General features: G+C 41.7%; 1 protein-coding gene across 3 annotated transcripts in view; it reads right to left on the reverse strand.

Moving 5' to 3' along the window:
• Positions 1-12,698: 12,698 nt before the first annotated feature.
• The window catches only part of LOC132013848 (WAS/WASL-interacting protein family member 1), a 115,485-nt gene continuing 108,961 nt past the window's right edge, over positions 12,699-19,222 (reverse strand). For all 3 annotated transcript variants that reach the window (XM_059394195.1, XM_059394197.1, XM_059394196.1), the window contains exon 8: positions 12,699-15,764. In XM_059394195.1, coding sequence (XP_059250178.1) covers positions 15,709-15,764 — 56 coding nt within the window. In that variant the 3' untranslated portion in view covers positions 12,699-15,708. The remainder of the gene's footprint in view (positions 15,765-19,222) is intronic.

Raw genomic sequence — 19,222 nt, forward strand, 5'->3', positions numbered from 1 at the left:
GGTTCCAGGAAACCCTCTCGAAACAAAACGCTCTTTGTTTTGTGTGAGGAAGCTCTGGCTTATAAATGGATGACATCAGTCGGCTTCCCATCCACTCCTCTGGATCCCTCAACGTACAGAGACACATTGTTAATGACTTTCACTCTGAACAGCTGCTGGCTTCACTTACTGTGAAGATGGTGATCAGACATCCCAGATTTCAAGTAATCTGTTCTGTTTTCAGACCACCTGTCAGGTTATCCGCCCTGGTGTTTGATTAGAAAAATATCATCGCTTTCAGTATGGCACAACCCCTTCTAATTTCTCTGTCCACTTGGAACTTTTCCCCACATGTCTTATTGTTTTGGATACCTCTTTAGGTGGTGTCCCTTCTCCTTTGCCAATAAGCAAAATTCCCACATGTGTCTTCAGTGGAAATATCCTCTTTCAGTGGAATCCCCAAGAAGGGATTCCAACTCAGTCCATACTAAAATTAGACTAAAATGAGTCAAGTAGGATCCTACCTCTCTGTGGAAAGCTGCCTGATTACTAATTTTGAGTGAGTTAAATGTTTATTACTGGAATAAAGATCAAAGCCTTTTAAAATGCATCATAAATGATGCATTTGAACAGGTAAACATAGCTTGGAAAACCACTGAAAGGAGGAAGTCAGGGTTAGAGTTCAGTCTCAAAGATTAACAGCAAAGAGCAACTTCAGAGCCCACTGGGGTGCTGTCTGCAGGTGGAGACCAGGTGATGGACTCACTGACAATGTGGCTTGGAGAACATGCTAGAATCTCTAGTGTCTTCTATGTACTTAATGCATGAAGTGCTTAGGAAACATTTGCTGAACTGCATCAACAAATAACGTTTACTTGGATCTACTGTGTCTGCTACACCAGATAAAAGCATTTGCAACCATCTTTTCTAGTTCGGGGTGTCAAAGCTTGCCTGAAGTGCCACAAAGAATGTCTGTACTTGATACTTTTTCAGGGAGGTAGGGCTTTGATTTTCCTGATTTTTTTTTTTTTTAACCTGACTTTGTAGCAAGAATATTAGAAATAAAATTTAGGAGAAGACAGACAATCCTTGGGTGTAAGGAGATTGGTGATGGCTTGGACAGCTGAATAAATAACATTTATTTATCTGGCTCCCTGGGCCTTACCCAAGCCTTTTTACAACTAGCAGGTGTTTTATAGACACATTTTTCTATGAAGTAGTCAAACTGTAAACAGAGTGAATCCTGAATGATTATCATGCCTTCAAAAAGCCAGAGATGGAGGAGAAGAGCAGCAGCACCGCCATTTTCCCAAGAGAAACATCTTTTGTTTTTGTCTTTGGAAGCACAGGACCTAGGGTTTGAGGGCAGATTTGGGGCTGTGGACATAGCGCCATATGGGGACATATAGCCCCATAGCTATACTTTCAACCCATCCTGATCATGGGTTCTGCGTAGGTACATCCCGCACACGTCAAGGAGGCGTTCTGGAAGGAAACTGCACCCATGCACCCCAAGCACCGTCCCACAGCGTTACACGCATACGATGGTAGGTGCTCAATAAATGGTTCTTGGGTAAATAAAGCATCATATATTGTTTAACAATATTTGTGAACAGTCTACTACTCCTTCATATTGAGAAGTTTCTTGGGTCAAGGATTAAATTTTATGCACCCAACTATCTCTTGGTTGAAAGATATCTGCCCTTTATGTTTGTGCCTGAGTGAGTGGAGGAGGGGCACAATCATGAAAACCATGGGAGCCTGTGTGTGAACCTCTGTGCCATATCAGCAGTGTTGCTTACTTAGCAACAGAAAGGGTCTCCCACTTCCTTTAAAGGCCTCACAGACTGTGAGGGAAGAGTTAGATTCATGGGAAGAGTTAGAAAAGGACCTGAGAGACTTTTAGGCCAGACTCTATTTTATCAGTGAAAAAATTATGTTTAGAGAGATGGAACAAATTTCCCAAGGTCATATGGCTAGTCTTTGGCAAAGTCAAGAAAAAATTTGAGTCTCCCTGAAAGCCACTTTTCTTTCTGAAGTATTTATTTTAATTTAAAAAAAAATATTATTTTTTTTTTAAGAGAGAGAGAGCATGCATGTGTATGAGTGGGCAGTGGGGCAGGGCAGAGGGAAAGGGAGAGAGAGAAGCTTAAGCAGGCTCCACACAACATGGAGCCCGACATGCGGCTCCATCTCATGACCCTGAGATCATCACCTGAGCTGAAATCAACAGTCAGACATCGATGTCAGACACCAACTGAGCCTCCCAGGCTCCCCCTTTCTGAAGTATTTTAAAGTTTTATCTAAAAGATTTTCATTTCTGGGCTATATGTATGTCCCCAAATAGTTGTAAAATAAATTATTCCTCAAGAAAACTCTAAGAACTTTTAGCTAGTTATTTCCCATATGACACATTTCAAGGTGTTAAATAAGAAGTTCTCACTGAGCCATCAAGATAAAATATATGACAAGCAAAAGAAAGGAGCCATAAAGGGATAGAGATCTTCAAAGGGATTATCCAAAAAGTGATTACATGACTCAAATCCTTTGCCTACATTCTAGGTAGAAAGAGGGGCTCAATACACAGCATCCATCTTCCCCACCCAGGTTCTGAACAAACTGGGACACAAAATGAAAGGTAGCAGCTAGGGGCCTGAATCTGCCCTTTGTTACTAGAAGACACAGAGCTGGAGGTTAGGGCTTAGTGTGGCACCAAGGGCAGCTGGTCCCCGAACCCCAGGCTGAAGTTCTGAGCAGAAAAGATACACAGCTGATGGGAGGACCAGTGCTAGAGGAAGGTGGGGGGTGGGTGGGTGGCCAGGCTAAGCTTTCCCAAGGAGTGAATAGTGTTAGTAAGTGGCCTCAGGGTGCAGGACTCTTCCCAAGCATGGGGAACAGTTGTTGCCCATAACAAAATATCAGGGGGTTAAGGATTGGGTTGGAAGATAGGTGAAGAGGGTTTTTCTGAAGGGTAGTCTAAAAGCCTCTCTCACCCCAAAGTTGCCTTCTCACTGAAAATTCTTAATTCAGAGAGCTTTACACACATCTGCTGCTTGGAGCAGACTTGTGACTGAGTGGGCCAGCACTGGGGGATGGGCAGGGAGAAGGAGGGAGAAAAGAGGGTAGGGAGAGGAGAGGCGGAGGCACTGGGAAGGGAGGAGAAGAGGAGGGAAGGGGTAAGGGAGGAGGGAGAGGGAGAGAGAAGAGGCGAGGAAAGGGGAAAGAAACTTAGCTCCTGTCCAATAGGGCCACCTAGAGGAGCTCTTAGGCTTCTGCAGGGAGCAGCAGGAGTTGGGAAGGGAAGCTGAAGGAGCTTCAGCTGAAGAAGGAACTTCTTCAGGAGAGAGGTCTCCAGCACAGGACATGATGGGTCTCTGAGGCCGTGAGAGAGCACTCCTCACCAGAAGGAGGCAGCTTTCAGTTTCACAGTCTAGCTTATACCCTAAGACATGATCAGTCAAGGAAGAACTTTTCTCCCTCTTCCCCTGCTTGCTTCTCTTCCCTCTGCTTGCCCTGACCCGGGAACAAACCATGGCTAGTGAAATGGCAGCAGCCAGCTGGAAACACTAGGTGGAGGAAAGGAACAGACAGACCTGCCCCCCAGGTAAATTACACAGATTTAAATTAACAGATTTCAAATGAAATCTGTTCAAAGTTCCACCCAGTCCTGCCCAAAGCCAGGCAGAGGAGGCCAACTTGAGTTCCCATCACTGTCTCCCAGTACCCTTTGTTATTTGATCAGAATAGTCTCCTTCTGTAAGACATTAGCGATTCCCAAGGCTGCTTTAAGAAATTTCTTTATTTATTATACGTGAGGTGATTGAAAACTGCCAATCACAAATCTGGCAATCCCCTCTCATGAGCTTAAAGACGAACGTTCTGATTACGATAATTACATTTTTATGAATATCCTACCTAGAGAGTAACAATTTTACTATGTCAGACTCCACACAAAGATGCATCAATTTCATCTGCAATGAAAAATAGAGGCTAATAGCACAGTTATATTTATATGATAGTCAAACATCAAGATGCAACATAAGTATTTCAACTGAAAGAATTCTGCTCATTATTTAACCTTGAGATGATGATTAAGGGTGAAGGCTTGTCAGCTTTCGTGAATTATTTTTTCGTGATTTTTGCTGTTTTGATTTGATTTTTAAAACTCCATAATTAACACTTATTAACATTTGGATTCCACCCCCCATGTTATTGTAGGCAAGGCAACAATGGCAATAACAACAAAAGATTAGTGGATGTGATTAATGGTCAAAGAAAGAGTATTGGGAAATCACAAGACATAATTATGTTTCAGGTAGCACAGTGCCATGCCAACGGACTTCCTACTTAGTTAAGTTTCCTAAGCCATGATGCACGTAATGGACACAGTATTTAGGTTTGATGCTACATATACATATTAGCTTAATGCAGAGGAATGTCTTCCATTATTACGGATAGTGATCAGGGCCAGTTTAAGCATGTGATCTGAGAACCAGCACGGTAAAGCAACACATAAAAGTCTGTTAGAAATGCAGGTTCTCAGGCCCTCCCTTAGGCTTGCTGAAACAGAATCCCTAGCAGTGGGGCACAGGACCCTGTCTCAGTAAGCCCTCCTGGTGATTCTTTGAGGTTTGAAGCCACTATTCTAGCACATTGTGACTATTTTCCCTGGCTACAGTGAAACACTGGCATATTGGAGGCTGCAAAGCCCAGCATCAACGTAGGCATGCCCCCCTTCACTTTTCAGGGGTATGTGCTCCAGGGGAGTTTAAGTGAACAGGCTGTTTTGGTCAAGTCCCTGAGTCCAGGGGTTCCTCTTAAGTGGCTTTTATCTTCTCTTTCAGTCTCCCGAGGTCACAGGCCATAGTGTCCTCCCATCAGTAGTCATAATTGTTAGTTCATCCTCCCTGATAGAAGAGATGTTTATGATACCTTTTATAATGTCTAAAGATTTCCATCACCCAGAATCCTTGCTGATCTTCTTTCTGTATTACAACCATTTCCCTAAAGTCACCTTGAGCTCCTTGAAAAAATTTAGCATCCAACATGGTACTCTTTTGTGTATCTTGATGGGATTAACCTGGGCTGTCATCTTTCGACAGCACTCTGGATCAAAATTATGAACCAGAACTCACCAGAAAGTTGCATGGAAAGAGGCCACACATTGCAAGCATATTTAACTCAAGAAAACACAGTAGAACATACATTTAGTAAGGGGTACCAATGCTCACTGGCCAGGACTATGCAGTGCTGTTGTTAACACAGTTTTTCTTTGGCTTAGAAGATAAGGCAGCTCTTAGGAGGGAAATGTATCACTGAGTTTTGAAATAAACTAGCTAGCTAGCTAACTTTCCCCCCACATTTATTTATTTATTTATTTATTTTAATGAGAGAGCGAGCGAGAGTGGGAGCAAGTGCGTGCACACACAAGCAGGGGGAGCAGCAGGCTCCCCACTGAGCAGAGGGCCTGACATGGGGCTCAATCCCAAGGTCCTGGGATCATGACCTGAGCCAAAGGCAGATGCTTAACTGACTGGACACCCAGGCATCCCTAGCTAGCTAATTTTTTTAAAGTATTTTAGAGACAAATAGCATTCTGATGAATCAGTACACAGGGGGTAGTGTAAGTGGAGTATTTAGTATGACAAAAAGTAGATGACATCTTATGATTTTATCTTAATATTACTTTATATATGTAAATTATGTGTGTGTGTGTGTGTGTGTGTGTGTGTGTGTCTATGACTTTATTCTTTCAAAGGCCCAAATGCAGGAGTAAAACCTTAGAACAGAGATTCTGAATCTGGAATGTGCCTCAGAATGACCTTGAAGCTTGTTAAAAATACAAATTCTCAAAAAACAAAAAAACAAAAAAACAAATTCTCAAGCTTGGTTCAGCAGTACATGTCCTGAAATTTGAGTGACATAGAGAAGACTGGCAGGGCCCTGTGCAAGGGTGACACACACAGTGTTTCCATTGGGAAAAAAAAAATTCCTGGGTTCTGAGAGATTTTTATTTGGGAAGGTCTGAGGTGGAACCCAGGAATCTGGATTTCCTAAGCACTCCTTAAGTGCCTCAGTGGTCCAGAACTTTCATTTTGGGGAACACTGCAAATCTAATTCAGAAGATGAGGAAGGAAAACACAGTTGAGTGTGAGGTGGTACGGCTCTATCCATCCACAGGAGTGGTACCTTCTTTGGGTCCTTGTCTTGCACGACTTGAGGCTTTTGAGCAGGACAGGTATTTTGCCTAGTTCTAACGTTATTTCTGTGCTGGCCTCCACCCCCAAAGGACTGTGAGCTCCCTGCAGTGTGGGAATTAGGTGGTACTGACCTTCACATCTTCAGCTGGGGACTCTCCCCTGGCCGCCTCATTCCTGAGAAGGTGCTCAATAATATTGTCAGATGAATGAAGACAAGAAAGGTAAAAATGCAGTTTGAAGATTGTAACTGAAATAGTCTGGAGTGTAGTCTTGGCCCCTTCGCGGGCCAGCAATCTGTGACCTTGGGGTCACTCTCTCCCTTAGTGTCTCAGCCCCCCAGTTTGCAACACAGGAGATCAGTTTCTCTCTCCTTCGTGTGAATACTGAGGGGTACCCTTGAAGGACTGTCTGTGAAGATGCATTGAAGTTCTAGAGCCACGTTTTTCATTTGAACATGACTTGTTTTGCTCTAACTTTATTTCTCCGATGAATGAGTGCTGGGTTGTATGACTGAGGCAGAGAACACCAAATTTACTTCTGGTCCTTGTGAGAAAGCAAATTCTATGAGTTGGAATTTAAAAGAACCACAGGATTCTACCAATTTCAAGAGTAAAAAATAAATTCAATACTAAAAATTTATAATATGAAGGAAGAAATACTCCACAAATAATCGTAGAGAGGAAGGGAGATAGACTGGGAAGCAGATTCACTCTTTACCTTGCAGTTTGGGACTTCCAGAAATCCGTTGTTTAGTAAAATGATGTCTGAACTCTAGTGGCTCCACTAAGATCACCTGACAAGGGAACAGCTGTCTGATAGGATGAACTGAAAAATACATGTACATCCTTTTAAAAATGTCCAAATAGTGGTTATGACCACCCCACCAGGTGTAAAGAACTGAAGAAACTGTAAAGAAACTGAAGAAAATTAGATCACTTATAAGAGGCAGTTTGCCCCAGCTGGTGAATACTGGGTCTGGGACTAGAGTCAGTCCATAGCCCAGTGAGGAAAATAAAGGCAGTGTACTAAATTTTCCGTGAAGCTATGTTTATTCAATTGGGTCTAGCATCTTTTACTCTAAGGTTAGATCTCCCCTTGTTTTGGCTGATTAAAATGTCCTTGTTTTTATGAAATGTCAATATTTTTTTAAACTGGCGAATGGAAAGTTGACAATATTATGACTTCCCATTCAAATTTATTTACTTCCCTTTCAAATTTATTTATTTTCTGGATTCATTCAAGGCAAGTGGCTTGAGGCAAATTTCTAATCCATTCAGTTCTTGATTTCTTCACATGTAAAGTCACGAAGATTAACAATGACATAGGCAATAATATTTGCAAAGAACTTAGCACAATTTGTAGTACATAATAGATGATTAAGACTTGGTGGCAGTTACATGAAAAATGGAAACAATAATTATGTTCTCATCTAGATAGGTAAATTAGGTGGTAGGCCTTGTGTTTGCACTACTATATTAGATATATTTTTCCATTTTTCTCTGGTAGTCACATTTGGGACCCATCCATGCCTTTGCCCTAAAAGTAATCTGTCTAAGCAGGAAGCACCAAGGGAGAATTTCCATTTCATATACACAGCCAACCAGTCTGTGTTGGTGGTGGGGAGCATTCTAGAACCAGTGGCAGAGCAGGGTTGTGCCTACTGGCTGAAGTTCTTATTAGATCTAGAACCCAGACCCTTGGTTCTAGGACTAGTACTTCCTATTGTATAATATGTATTTTCGTATTTACAATGGCTAATAAATTGTAGTTACTCAGTGTTTTTTGATTACTTGAATGAATAAATGTAAAAATGAACCTTAGGAATACAATAGCTCCATAAAGCATTAGCGTTTCCCAGTCGTCTGCGGCTGTTTGTTTCAGGTACCTATCTTAAATAGATTATATTTTGACAGGTGACCTTTAACTTACTCAATTGCTTGGAGACAGAAAACAGGAAAAGGGTGGGAGTTTCTCATGACTAAAACACATTTATGTTGATGGATATGCCAGGTGTTCTGGCAGGAATCTTCCTGGTCAAGATTTAAGCTAAATTTGAGCTAGATGTCTAATAACATCCAGACTTGTTTCCCAGGCCCCTCAGGGGTCAGACATGTTATCTGGGTAGGTCACACTGTGGGGCCTTTAACCGATGCTAACACAATGTGGGCAGTGTAGTGACTGAACTGAATTATTTTAGAACTGTCTGTAGGCCACTCGGGGAGTACAAAAGAGCAAACCCTTCTGCTGTCTTATATTGGTCTGGGACTCTCCTGTCACTCTTACAGAAAGCTGGTGGCTTAAGAAAGTTTTTAAGATACCTACTGTGGTTGGTTTCTGTATCGGAAGCTGGGAAGGGCAATAATACAAGGGCCGGTTTTATTTTTCTTAAAAAGCATTTATTTATATATTTTTGCATGAGAGAGAGAGAGAGAGAGCGCGCGCGAGAGCATGCATGCATGAGTGGAGGTGGGGAGGGGCAGAGAGAGAAGCAGACTCCCCACCGAGCAGCAAGCCAGAGGTGGGGCTGTGTGACTCCATCCCAGGACCCTGGGATCATGACCTGAGCCAAAGGCAGATGCGTAACCATCTGAGCCATCCAGGCGCCCTTCAAGGACAGATTATGTGGGGCCTGAAGCTTTAGATAATTTAGGTGCTACATTAAGGAAATTAATATAAAATCCTAAATAACATAAACTTTGATGTAAAAATGAGTACTTATTGGAAGGGATCCTCGTAAGTGGAGGTCCCAAAGCTTGAGCTCTGTTGGCTACCTGTAAATGTGGCTCTGGAATATTAGGAGCAGAATTTTAAGACTAAGGAATTTGTGAGAGAATGTTGATGGACGGGGCATTTCCAAACACTTACCAGTAAGAGAAACATATACAGGCATCTCCTGATTTCCAGAAATTTGCATTAGACCATTTCACTTTTACGCAAGAACTACATTAGTACCTGTTTTTGTTAACTGAAAGAAATCTGAAGATTTTTGCTTTTAGGAAAAAAAGGGCAAAATGTGAAAATAGCAGTCTGTGTTTGTTTTGCTACAATCCATTGTAGAAGCAGTGCACACCCCAAAACAGTGAGAGTGGCCCCGCCAAGCTCTTTCTCCTGGAACCACACTCCGCATCTCAGCAGCAAGCCACTGGAGCTTTCAACTGTGTCTGAGAGCATCTGTGTTTCATCGCCATTTATTTTGTGCAGCCATTAGCAAGAAGTGTCCTCAGGTACCGGAAAAGCCTAAGAGAGGTTATTTTTGGGGTCTGAGAATGCATAATATTTTTCCAGATAAGTTACTGGTAATTGTTTCTTTGCTTTAGGCCATTTTGGCTTAGGAAAGTTTTCATAGGCATGCTCTGCTTTCGGGTAGTGGGGGAAACCTGCAGCTGACCGTAGCTCTAGAGTCAGACACAAAGGATCAAGGGCTCAGAGTGCAGGAAAGCGAGGCTATGAGGAAGACAGAGAGAAGGGGCCTTTCTAAATCATGTGTCCCAAGAAGCCTTCAGTTAGAATTGGGATGTCAAGAAACGGGGAATTCTTGAGTTTATTTTACACATTAAAAAAACAAAAAGACATTATTTATTGGCCATCAAAACTTTTTCTAAATACTCCCCTGCCCCCAGTTTTCATGTAGGTTTAAAAAATTTTTTAAGTTTTATTTATGAGAGAGAGAGAGAGAGAGAGAAGCAGACTCTCTGCTGAGCCAAGAGCCTGATGTGGGGCTCAGTCCCAGGACCCAGGGATCATGACCTGAGCGGAAGGCAGATGCTTAGCTACTGAGCCACCCAGGTGCCCCTAGGGAAAAAAAGCAATTTAATTCATCCATTGAGACAAAAGAATAAAAACAAACCAAATAATTCCTCAAGTCGGGGGTGGCTTATAACATATTCCCTTTCCCTTCTTAATACAAAGCTCTCTGTCACTTGGGCGCCTGTGCCTGGTGGGAGCAGGGGGCTGCGTCCTTAACTGCCACCTAGAGACTGTTTGACGGAGGTTGGGGGGGTGGGACACTGGTTTGATTGTGGTGAGGTGTGATGTGGTAACTGCTCAATGAAAATTTATGGAATGGGAGCCTGGCCTATGCCTGTTATTTTGCCTGATGTTCTATTTATTTAATCTTTGGAACCATTCTATAGTTGAGGCGGCTTAAGCCCAAAGAGCTTAAAACACTTTGTCCGTGGTCTTACAGGGAGCAAGTGGCAGAGCTAGGATTCAGATCCAGGTTTGTGTGTCCTGGGCTTGTCCTCTAACTCTGGGACGTGTCATTTGGCCTTTTCTTTCCACCAGTTGGGAAAGACAAAGGAAGCCAAGACTCGTGCTAGAGGTGGAAAGGATTGTCAAGAAGGGAGTGTGGTGAGGTGACCAGCATGCTGCTTGTTTGTCGGTGCTCTGGGACTTGCGGTCTTCCATTACTCATCTGTCAGACCAAGACATGGGTCTAGGTGACCTGCCATTGGGGTGACCCAGTTTGCTTGGGTGACCCAGCCCAGTTTGCTCTGATTTGCACCATTGTGCCAAAGCAATAATTATTAGTGACCCTATATAGAAGGTTCTTTCCAGGTCTTCTTGTGATTTCAAATGGAATCTAATAATTCTCTGACGACTAAAGCAGCACGAATTTTCATTTTCCAGACCTACAAGGTATAAGGGACTGACATCATGTGAGGTGACCTTTGTGTGGAGGTTGCTGTGCATTTCTGGCATGGAGAGCCTGCCTGCTGTTGCTTCGTTCCTCTACAAGTACACTAGGAAATTCCCTTCCAGTCAGTTTGGCTCCTGTTAATCTGGGATCATTAGATAAATATGTTTCCTGCTTTTACTCAGATTGGCTATCACTTACTGAGTGCTACAGTAAGTCAGGCTAAGTACTGAGTGCATGATCTCACTTTTTAAAAACTTAAATTCAGTGAATGAACACATAGTGTACATTGTATCTGTATACCACATCTTCTTTATCCATTCATCTGTCGATGGGCATCTGGACTTTTTCCATAGTTTGGCTGTTGTAGACATTGCTGCTATGAACACTGGGGTGCAGGTGCCCCTTCAGATCACCACATTTGTATCTTTAGGGTAAATACCCAGTAGTGCGATTGCTGGGTTGTAGGGTAGCTCTATTTTCAACTTTATGAGGAACCTCCATACTGTTTCAGAGTGGCTGCACCAGCTTGCATTCCCACCAAAAGTGTAGGAGGGTTCCCCTTTCTCCACATCCTCATCGGCACCTGTCATTTCCTGACTGGTTAATTTCAGCCATTCTGATGGGTGTGAGGTGGTATCTCACTGTGGTTTTGATTTGTGTTTCCCTGATGCCGAGTGATGTGGAGCAATTTTCACGTGTCTGTTGGCCATTTGTTGCATTATCTCATTTAATGTATTTGTTAATGTTGTGAGATAGTTACTTACCTTGCAGATAAGGAAACTGAAGCTCAGAGAAGTTTGCAACTTGGTAAGAGGTGGGGGCAGGTCTTCCTAATCTCTTAACCCGTATGCTGTATTAAGATATGTACACAGGGGCGCCTGGGTGGCTCAGTGGGTTAAAGCCTCTGCCTTCAGCTCAGGTCATGATCCCAGGGTCCTGGGTCTTTGTATCAAGCCCCACATCAGGTTCTCTGCTCAGTGGTAGCCTGTTACTCTCTCTCTCTCTCTGCCTGCCTCTCTGTTTACTTGTGATCTCTGTCAAATAAATAAATAAAATCTTGGGTGCCTGGGTGGCTCAGTGGGTTAAGCCACTGCCTTCGGCTCAGGTCATGATCTCAGGGTCCTTGGATCGAGTCCCACATCGGGCTCTCTGCTCAGCAGGGAGCCTGCTTCCTCCTCTCTCTCTGCCTGCCTCTCTGCCTACTTGTGATCTCTGTCAAATAAATAGGTAAATAAATCTTTAAAATAAATAAATAAATAAATAAAGTCTTAAAAAAAAAGGTATGTACATATTCCAGCATGTACAACAGATCATTTAAAAAATTATCAGGCCTCCTACATTCCCATTGGCCTTTCCTGTATTTATCAGTGTCAGTGCTCATCCTGGAAGTTTTCTTGCCCATTGTTCCCACCATCCATCTTTACCTTAGAGTAGAAGCATCTGCCTCAAGGAAACAGACAGCAGACTCTGACTAGGATGCAGGTTCTCAGGAAAAACAAATAAAGGACTAGAAAGTGGGTGTGAGGAACCCTCACCATGGACTGCTGCCACCTCCTCCTCTTTTTCTTTGCTGTGAGCTTGTCTTTCTTTCTTTTTTTTTTTTTTTAAAGGTTTTATTTATTTGACAGACAGAGATCACAAGTAGGCAGAGAGGCAGGCAGAGAGAGAGGAGGAAGCAGGCTCCCTGCCAAGCAGAGAGCCCAATGTGGGGCTCGACCCCAGGACCCCGGGTCATGACCTGAGCCGAAGGCAGAGGCTTAACCCACTGAGCCACCCAGGTGCCCCAGAGCTTGTCTTTCTTTACCAGAGTAGAAAACAGAAAACAGACACTTTCCTTTTCATTTGCATTTACTAGATAATACTTAAATAAAAACCACCAGTTGACACTCTTATCACTCTGCTTTTATTTATTGTCTGGCTAACTTACAAAGACACAGATGTCTAGGGTAGTCTCTACCCCACCATTTAAACTGTCCTGATGATATAGATTCCAAAATGTGCATGTTTACATAGTGCAGTGGTATGAAAAACATTTGTTTTCTTTTATTGTCCCTTACTACAAACAGGGAAAAATTAATTTTGTGCCAAAAAATGTTGGGTGCTTTAACAACCATCCCATTTCTGCTACTAAAATAACAAAATTGGTATTACAAGTTAAAATATAAAGGCCTAAGTTTTTACAAATATGCAAATAATCTGCTGCTTAGACATAAAAAGTCGGTTTCTTTCAAATCACAAAGTAAGGCACCATTGGATTAAACATTTCTCTTGGTTTCTACTAAATAAAATGCATAGTGAAATAAATATGGAACACTGAATTTTAATACTGTAACACATTTCAATATAAAATGATATGTGAATGTTAAAATACTGTATTGCATCTTGAATACATTTATCAGGAAATATTATGGAAGAAAACCCCAAATGTAAGCCCTGATTTCAGGAAGAAAATATTCATTTTTGTGATTTGCCATAGTTGAAGATTTTAGCATAGAAATTATTCAGTTTTGGATGCAATTAGGTTGCCAACTTTCAAAGAAAGGGTATAGGTGTATTAATGAAACACTGACTTAATTACATCCTAAAACTTCTCTCTCCTGGATGAACAGCAACTTTGAGCTATGACTGTTTCAGACTTTAGGATAATACCTACAAAGCTGGGATGTACAAAGAAACTGGCCATGCTTACTAGCCCTCACAAAATTCATATCCAAATTCTTTGGATAAGACTTCTCTGCCATTATTTGCTGGGAAGGCCAGATTGCATCTTTTGTGAGGTGGCTTATTAGGCTTTATCATAGAGATTTGTAACAACCAGTCATATCTGCTCAAAGAATCCCAAATAAAATGATGCTGCTATAAAACCTGAAAAATTCTTTTTGGAAAATACTTAGCCAAGTTTGTTATACCTTTATATTTCTTGATTCCCTTTGGGCAAAGGGCCCCCAATAACTATATGAAAGACAGATGAATGATAGAGGAGAGGGGGAAAAACCAAGTTCTCTAACATACTAAGTAAGCCCAGAACTTTGGCAAGGAAAGTTATAAAAATACAATATATCCAAATGGGCAACTTCATAATTTATTAGATATCCCATTTATTAGAACTCTAAGTTCTTTTGCCTTTATATAAATGAAACAATTATTTATTCTATAAATAGGAATCCTTCTTTCAAATTTTTCTTTGGATTGATTTCTTGTTAGCATCTCCTGGTAATACATGAACAATACACTGAAACCATGACACAAAGTTTAAGTATACATATACATATGTGGCTGTGTGCTTTTAAAAAATAAGTAATGGTAATTTTAAACATAATCAACCATATAAAACCATATAAAATGGAAAAATTTCCCCCCAAATCTATAGCTAGATTTAAAAGTCCCAGTAAAGTTTTGTAAACAAAATCATACAAATAAAAGGGCAAGCCTGGCTCATTCCTATGGTCCTTTCACGGAGCTTGATTTGCATAGATCCAAGGCAAGGGATTCTCCCAATGGAGTCCAAACAAATTCTCTTCAATTTGTAGTAGCAATCTCTCTCAACCCCCTTAAACACCAGATTTAGATGTTTAGAGTTTCGCGCATCAACTCAAACCTGCTTGCTTCCTTCCACATTTCCAACTGGCTACCTTTTCCTGACTTTCCCCCACAGTTACAGAGCCTGCGAGACTCCCCCGCTCAGAGATGCATGCTGGGCAGCAGAGGAAATGAAGGCAAGGCAGGGGTCCAATGGACAGTTAGCTCAAGGCTGCGGGCTCTGGGGCCCCAAGCCTCGGCTGGCTTTCGGTTTCCTTCTAATGGCTTTATTCCACGTGACTGTAAACCCTGTTAGATCAGTTTCTGACCTTGGTACTGTCAAGCAACACCTAGATATACACATCAAGGAAAGACGGGAAATAGGGCAACAAAATCGAAGGTCAAGCTATCTGTTGAACAAGGTGTTTGGTCCTAACTTGATTTTTAGTTACTTTTTGAATTGCTAAAATTCATCTCGCCTTTTTTGTTTTTGAAACAAGAGATTTTGCACTAGTCCACATCTTCTAGACCCGTGCTGCCCGAACATGGTAGCCACCAGCCACACAGGACTGTCGAACCCTTGAGATGCGACTAGTCTGAATGGGGAATGTGCTCTCAATCAATGTAGGATACACATGGGATTTTGAAGACTTGGTACCAAAACAGAATGTGAAATAGCTCATTAATAATTGTTATGCTGATTGCAGGCTGAAATGGTAATAATTTGGGTGTTAGGGTTAAATAAAATATATTAAAATTAATTTCACCTATTTTCCTTTTTTAAGATAGCTACTAGAAATTCAAACACCGTTATATGTGGCTCACATTGTATTTCTGTTGGACAGCTCTGTCCTAGAGCTTATCTCAGACTGCCAAAGATTGGACATCCTGTACCTGAAAAATTTTATGTGAGCCCTGAGTGCTGCAACTTTCTTAGGTGGACTGTGGTTCCTGGAATCAGACAGAAAGCCAAGCATGCAAAAAAGTCATGGAAGCAAATAGCTCTCAGGACTTTAATGTTAGAGTCTGTAGCAAATTAGCACTGAATGTTTGAACTTGGTTGGTTGAAAGCTAGGACACAATGCATGTCTGCCACCTTGCCACGAAAGCCTCCTGACCCCTAAGCAGCCAGCACTGTAGCCAGGCTGTAGCTGAAGCAAGCACGAGCTTTGAGAATATACACAATCTAAAAAGCTAGGTGCGTTTCTTTACTGCATTCCCACCCCCTGCACACATATTCCCACATCACCCTCCCTTTCCCTACTGCCAGTATGAAGGGGACAAGTGAAGACAAGGGGAGGAGGGTTTGCACCCTTGGAGAACAACAACAGAAGGAGCTCTCGGGCTCGGCTGGAGAAGAGCAGGCAAAGATCACCTTGGGATGGGAGGAAGTGGTGGGGCACCCCTTTCTCTTCGGTTGGATCCACCTTGATGAAAAAAATAGACAAAATATGAATTTGGTTAGAAAGCTTTTATAGAAAGCTCACTGTACAAACTAAAGGATGGTCACAAAAGTACCCACTATGTCACCCTCTATGACCAAGGCTGTGAAGAACAGGCACACGTGGGTGAGAATTAAGAAATGAAGGCAAGCGAGGAAGGATCTCACTGAACATTTCTAGAGGCGGATGACCCACCACTGGATCCCAAGTACTTATCCAAAGTTAAGAAAATTAAAAAAAAAATTAGTTTTCCTCTTACCACATAGTACGTGTTTATTACAGATTTAGAAAATATGGATGGGGGGGGTGCGCGCCTGGGTGGCTTAGTGGGTGAAAGCCTCTGCCTTCGGCTCCAGTCATGATCTCAGGGTCCTGGGATCAAACCCTGCATCGGGCTCTCTGCTCAGCGGGGAGCCTGCTTCCCTCCCTCTCTCTCTGCCTGCCTCTCTGCCTACTTATGATCTCTTGTCTGTCAAATAAATTAATAAAATCTTAAAAAATATATATGGATGAGCTAAAACAAAACAGAAACTCACCAATGCCTGTACCACTCAGAGCTAACCAAAAACATGATGTAAATACTTTCCATTTATCTTCTATATATAAATAGCTCCCCTTTTTTCTTCCCCAAATAGGATCATGTATTGTCAGTCTGAATATTTTTCAGAGCTGTTACTGTTGATACATAAAATTATCTGTTACATAAGTATGCTATATTTATCTAATCAATTCCTTTTTTCAGACATTTAGGTATCTTCTAATTTCTCAATAACGCTTTTTTGAGACTAACCGTCCTAATGGCTGTGACACTATTTCACTGTAGTTCTATGTGATCAGTTCTACTGATCCTTAATGATCAGTGATAGTGAGCATCTTTTCATATGCCTTTTTGGCAATATGGATATCTTCCTCAGAGAAACGTCTATGCAAGTAATCAACCCATTTTAAAAATTGGGTTTTTGTTGTTGAATCACAGGAATTCTTTATATATTCTGGATATAACTTTTTGATCAGATATATGACTTGCAAATATTTTATTCCATTTCGTGTGTTGTCTCTCTGCTCTGTTGATAGTATTCTTTTAAAAACTAAGCATATTCATGGGTATAAGTACTGGGTTTAAAATCCATTCACAGTTTTTTAAGTTCATTTGTCCCACATCACTTTTTTTTGAGGCTCTAACAGGTTTTAGGCATGAAGCCGGGTACTCAGACACTGTGAGCAGATGTAGCAGGGACATATGTCAGCTGATTGGGTCCATTGTGGCTGCTGCTCTGGGGGGACTCAGAAGTGGGCTGGCACTGACAGATTCATCAGGAGGCATCTCAACAGGGATTTCCGAGACAGAACAAAATCTCTGAGCAAGGGGAGGAGTTAGAGGAAGACACTGTCAGCTTGTTACCTTGCCTCTTCCTCTTGCCACCCCAACCGTATCTTTTCTTGGTCCCACACCTAAAGAGAGACGCATCTGGATAAAAACCAGTCATGTGTTGTGGGGCCTTGACCACGACTGACATACCGTCAGCGGTCGGCACCAGGCAGGCTCCCCTGTGCGGAGGTGCAGTGAGACAGCAGGGCTTGGGGCTGCCTGGGGGCCCCGTCAGGCGGGCGCCCCACCCAGAGGCCCAGGCAGCTACAGGAGCAGAGCAAAACCACTCGACAGTACTTTAGTTTTGTTACAGAGATGATCTATTAAACACACAGAGCGCTAGAAATATTTAAAGCAATTCCACAAAAACATTTTTGGGTACAGTGGACATGAATTCATCAGTTTCAGAAATATATTTAAATGCCCACCGTATTTCAGGTTTGGGGTTTGGAGTAGTGAGAGCACAGTTCCTGTCCTCAAGTTGCCTTTAGTCTTAGAGACAGCAGGGTGGGGAAGGGAATCTGTTCAGCTATGAAGTTAAAAATCTAGACGAGGGGGATGATTCTGTTACGGATTTCAATATACAAACAGTACTTACAATAGATTTAGAATGCTTTTAAGAAACCAGGAAAAATATTTAGAGTCCATATGAACAAGTCCTTAAAGTGAATTCATTTGTTAATGCCCAAAAAGGAAGAGACAGAAGCCCCTCTTCATCACACACACACACACACACACACACACACACACACACACCCTTGAAGCTATCTGTCCCATGTGAAGACTTACTTTTCACTCTTTCACTTGTATAACCTTATTATAGTTCTATCTTTTTTTTTAATCAGCCATCATCTAGGAATGGAGTATTTTACATAAATGAGTTTCTCTAGAAATTAAACTTTTCCCTTTTCCTTTCAAGCAGCAATACTCTGTTTCCTTCTGGCATTTGTTTGTGGAAATTTTTCTTAAAACATCTTCTAATGTTCTGAATTCTTTAGGAGTGGCACAGAGCACAATGTGACCTGGTCCTCACAGCCCAACAGAAACTCCTGTGTTGTCCCGTGCTGTGATACAGAGTGCAATCCCGTATCCCTGTCTCTTTGACCTAAGACTGCCACCTGTCTCATCTCCCTGAAGCCACTAATTTTGCTTCTCACCAGACTTAACTGAAGCAGCTATGATTCTGTGATTTATGGCTGGGAAACATCCAGCCACAAAGGATTGAAGAACTGGGCGCTACAGAGTCAGGAGACTCTGGAGTAGGACTAAGGAGTAAGGACAAGGCTAGGGACAGTTACCGGACATGTGCAAATCCCACACCCCCCATTTCTGGTTTGGGAATTTGGTTCTAAATTTAAAGCGGTTACAAATCTGAGCCTCCTCAGTGATCTATGTGTGTTTTGTGCCGATTTTTTCTTTGTTCTAACCACTTATTGTCATGAAATTTCAGTTTCTCTATTTCCTCCTCTTGTTCCCATTTTTGTTTCAATAGAGGAAAAGTGATTCACTTCTTTATGGTTGCATTATATATTTTAGCAAAACCCAGAAAAAATCTAAATGTCCAATAATGGTAAACTAAATCACTGTATGTTGACTTGATGGGATACTATAAAATAAAAATCATGTGATAAAATGGGAAGATATTTTACTAAGCAAAGTTATGTAAACCCCACCACCAAGAAAGTACACTCTACTTAATAATGATAAATCAATAAGAATTATATGGTTTAAAAATCAGCAGAGAACCTGGTAAAATGAATATATGTGGTGATTTTATGGAGATTATATGGAGAGATTATGGGTATATTTAAAAATTTCATGTAATGCTCTAAAATCTATAATCATAATATATTTATGACTTTATTATTATTTTAATATTTTATTTTTTTAAGTAATGTCTACACTCTAGGTGGGGCTCAGACTCACAACTCTGAGATCCAGAGTCGCCTGTTCCACTGACTGACCCAGCCAGGTGCCCCTGATCATAATGTATCTAAAATATCAAGGCAGTTGCAGTGAGTTTTTGTTATAATCATTAAGACATCTGACTAGTCTCAAAACAAGTAGAAGACAT

The sequence above is a fragment of the Mustela nigripes genome, chromosome 3 (assembly GCF_022355385.1).
Source record: "Mustela nigripes isolate SB6536 chromosome 3, MUSNIG.SB6536, whole genome shotgun sequence".
In the NCBI taxonomy this organism is placed as follows: domain Eukaryota; kingdom Metazoa; phylum Chordata; class Mammalia; order Carnivora; family Mustelidae; genus Mustela; species Mustela nigripes.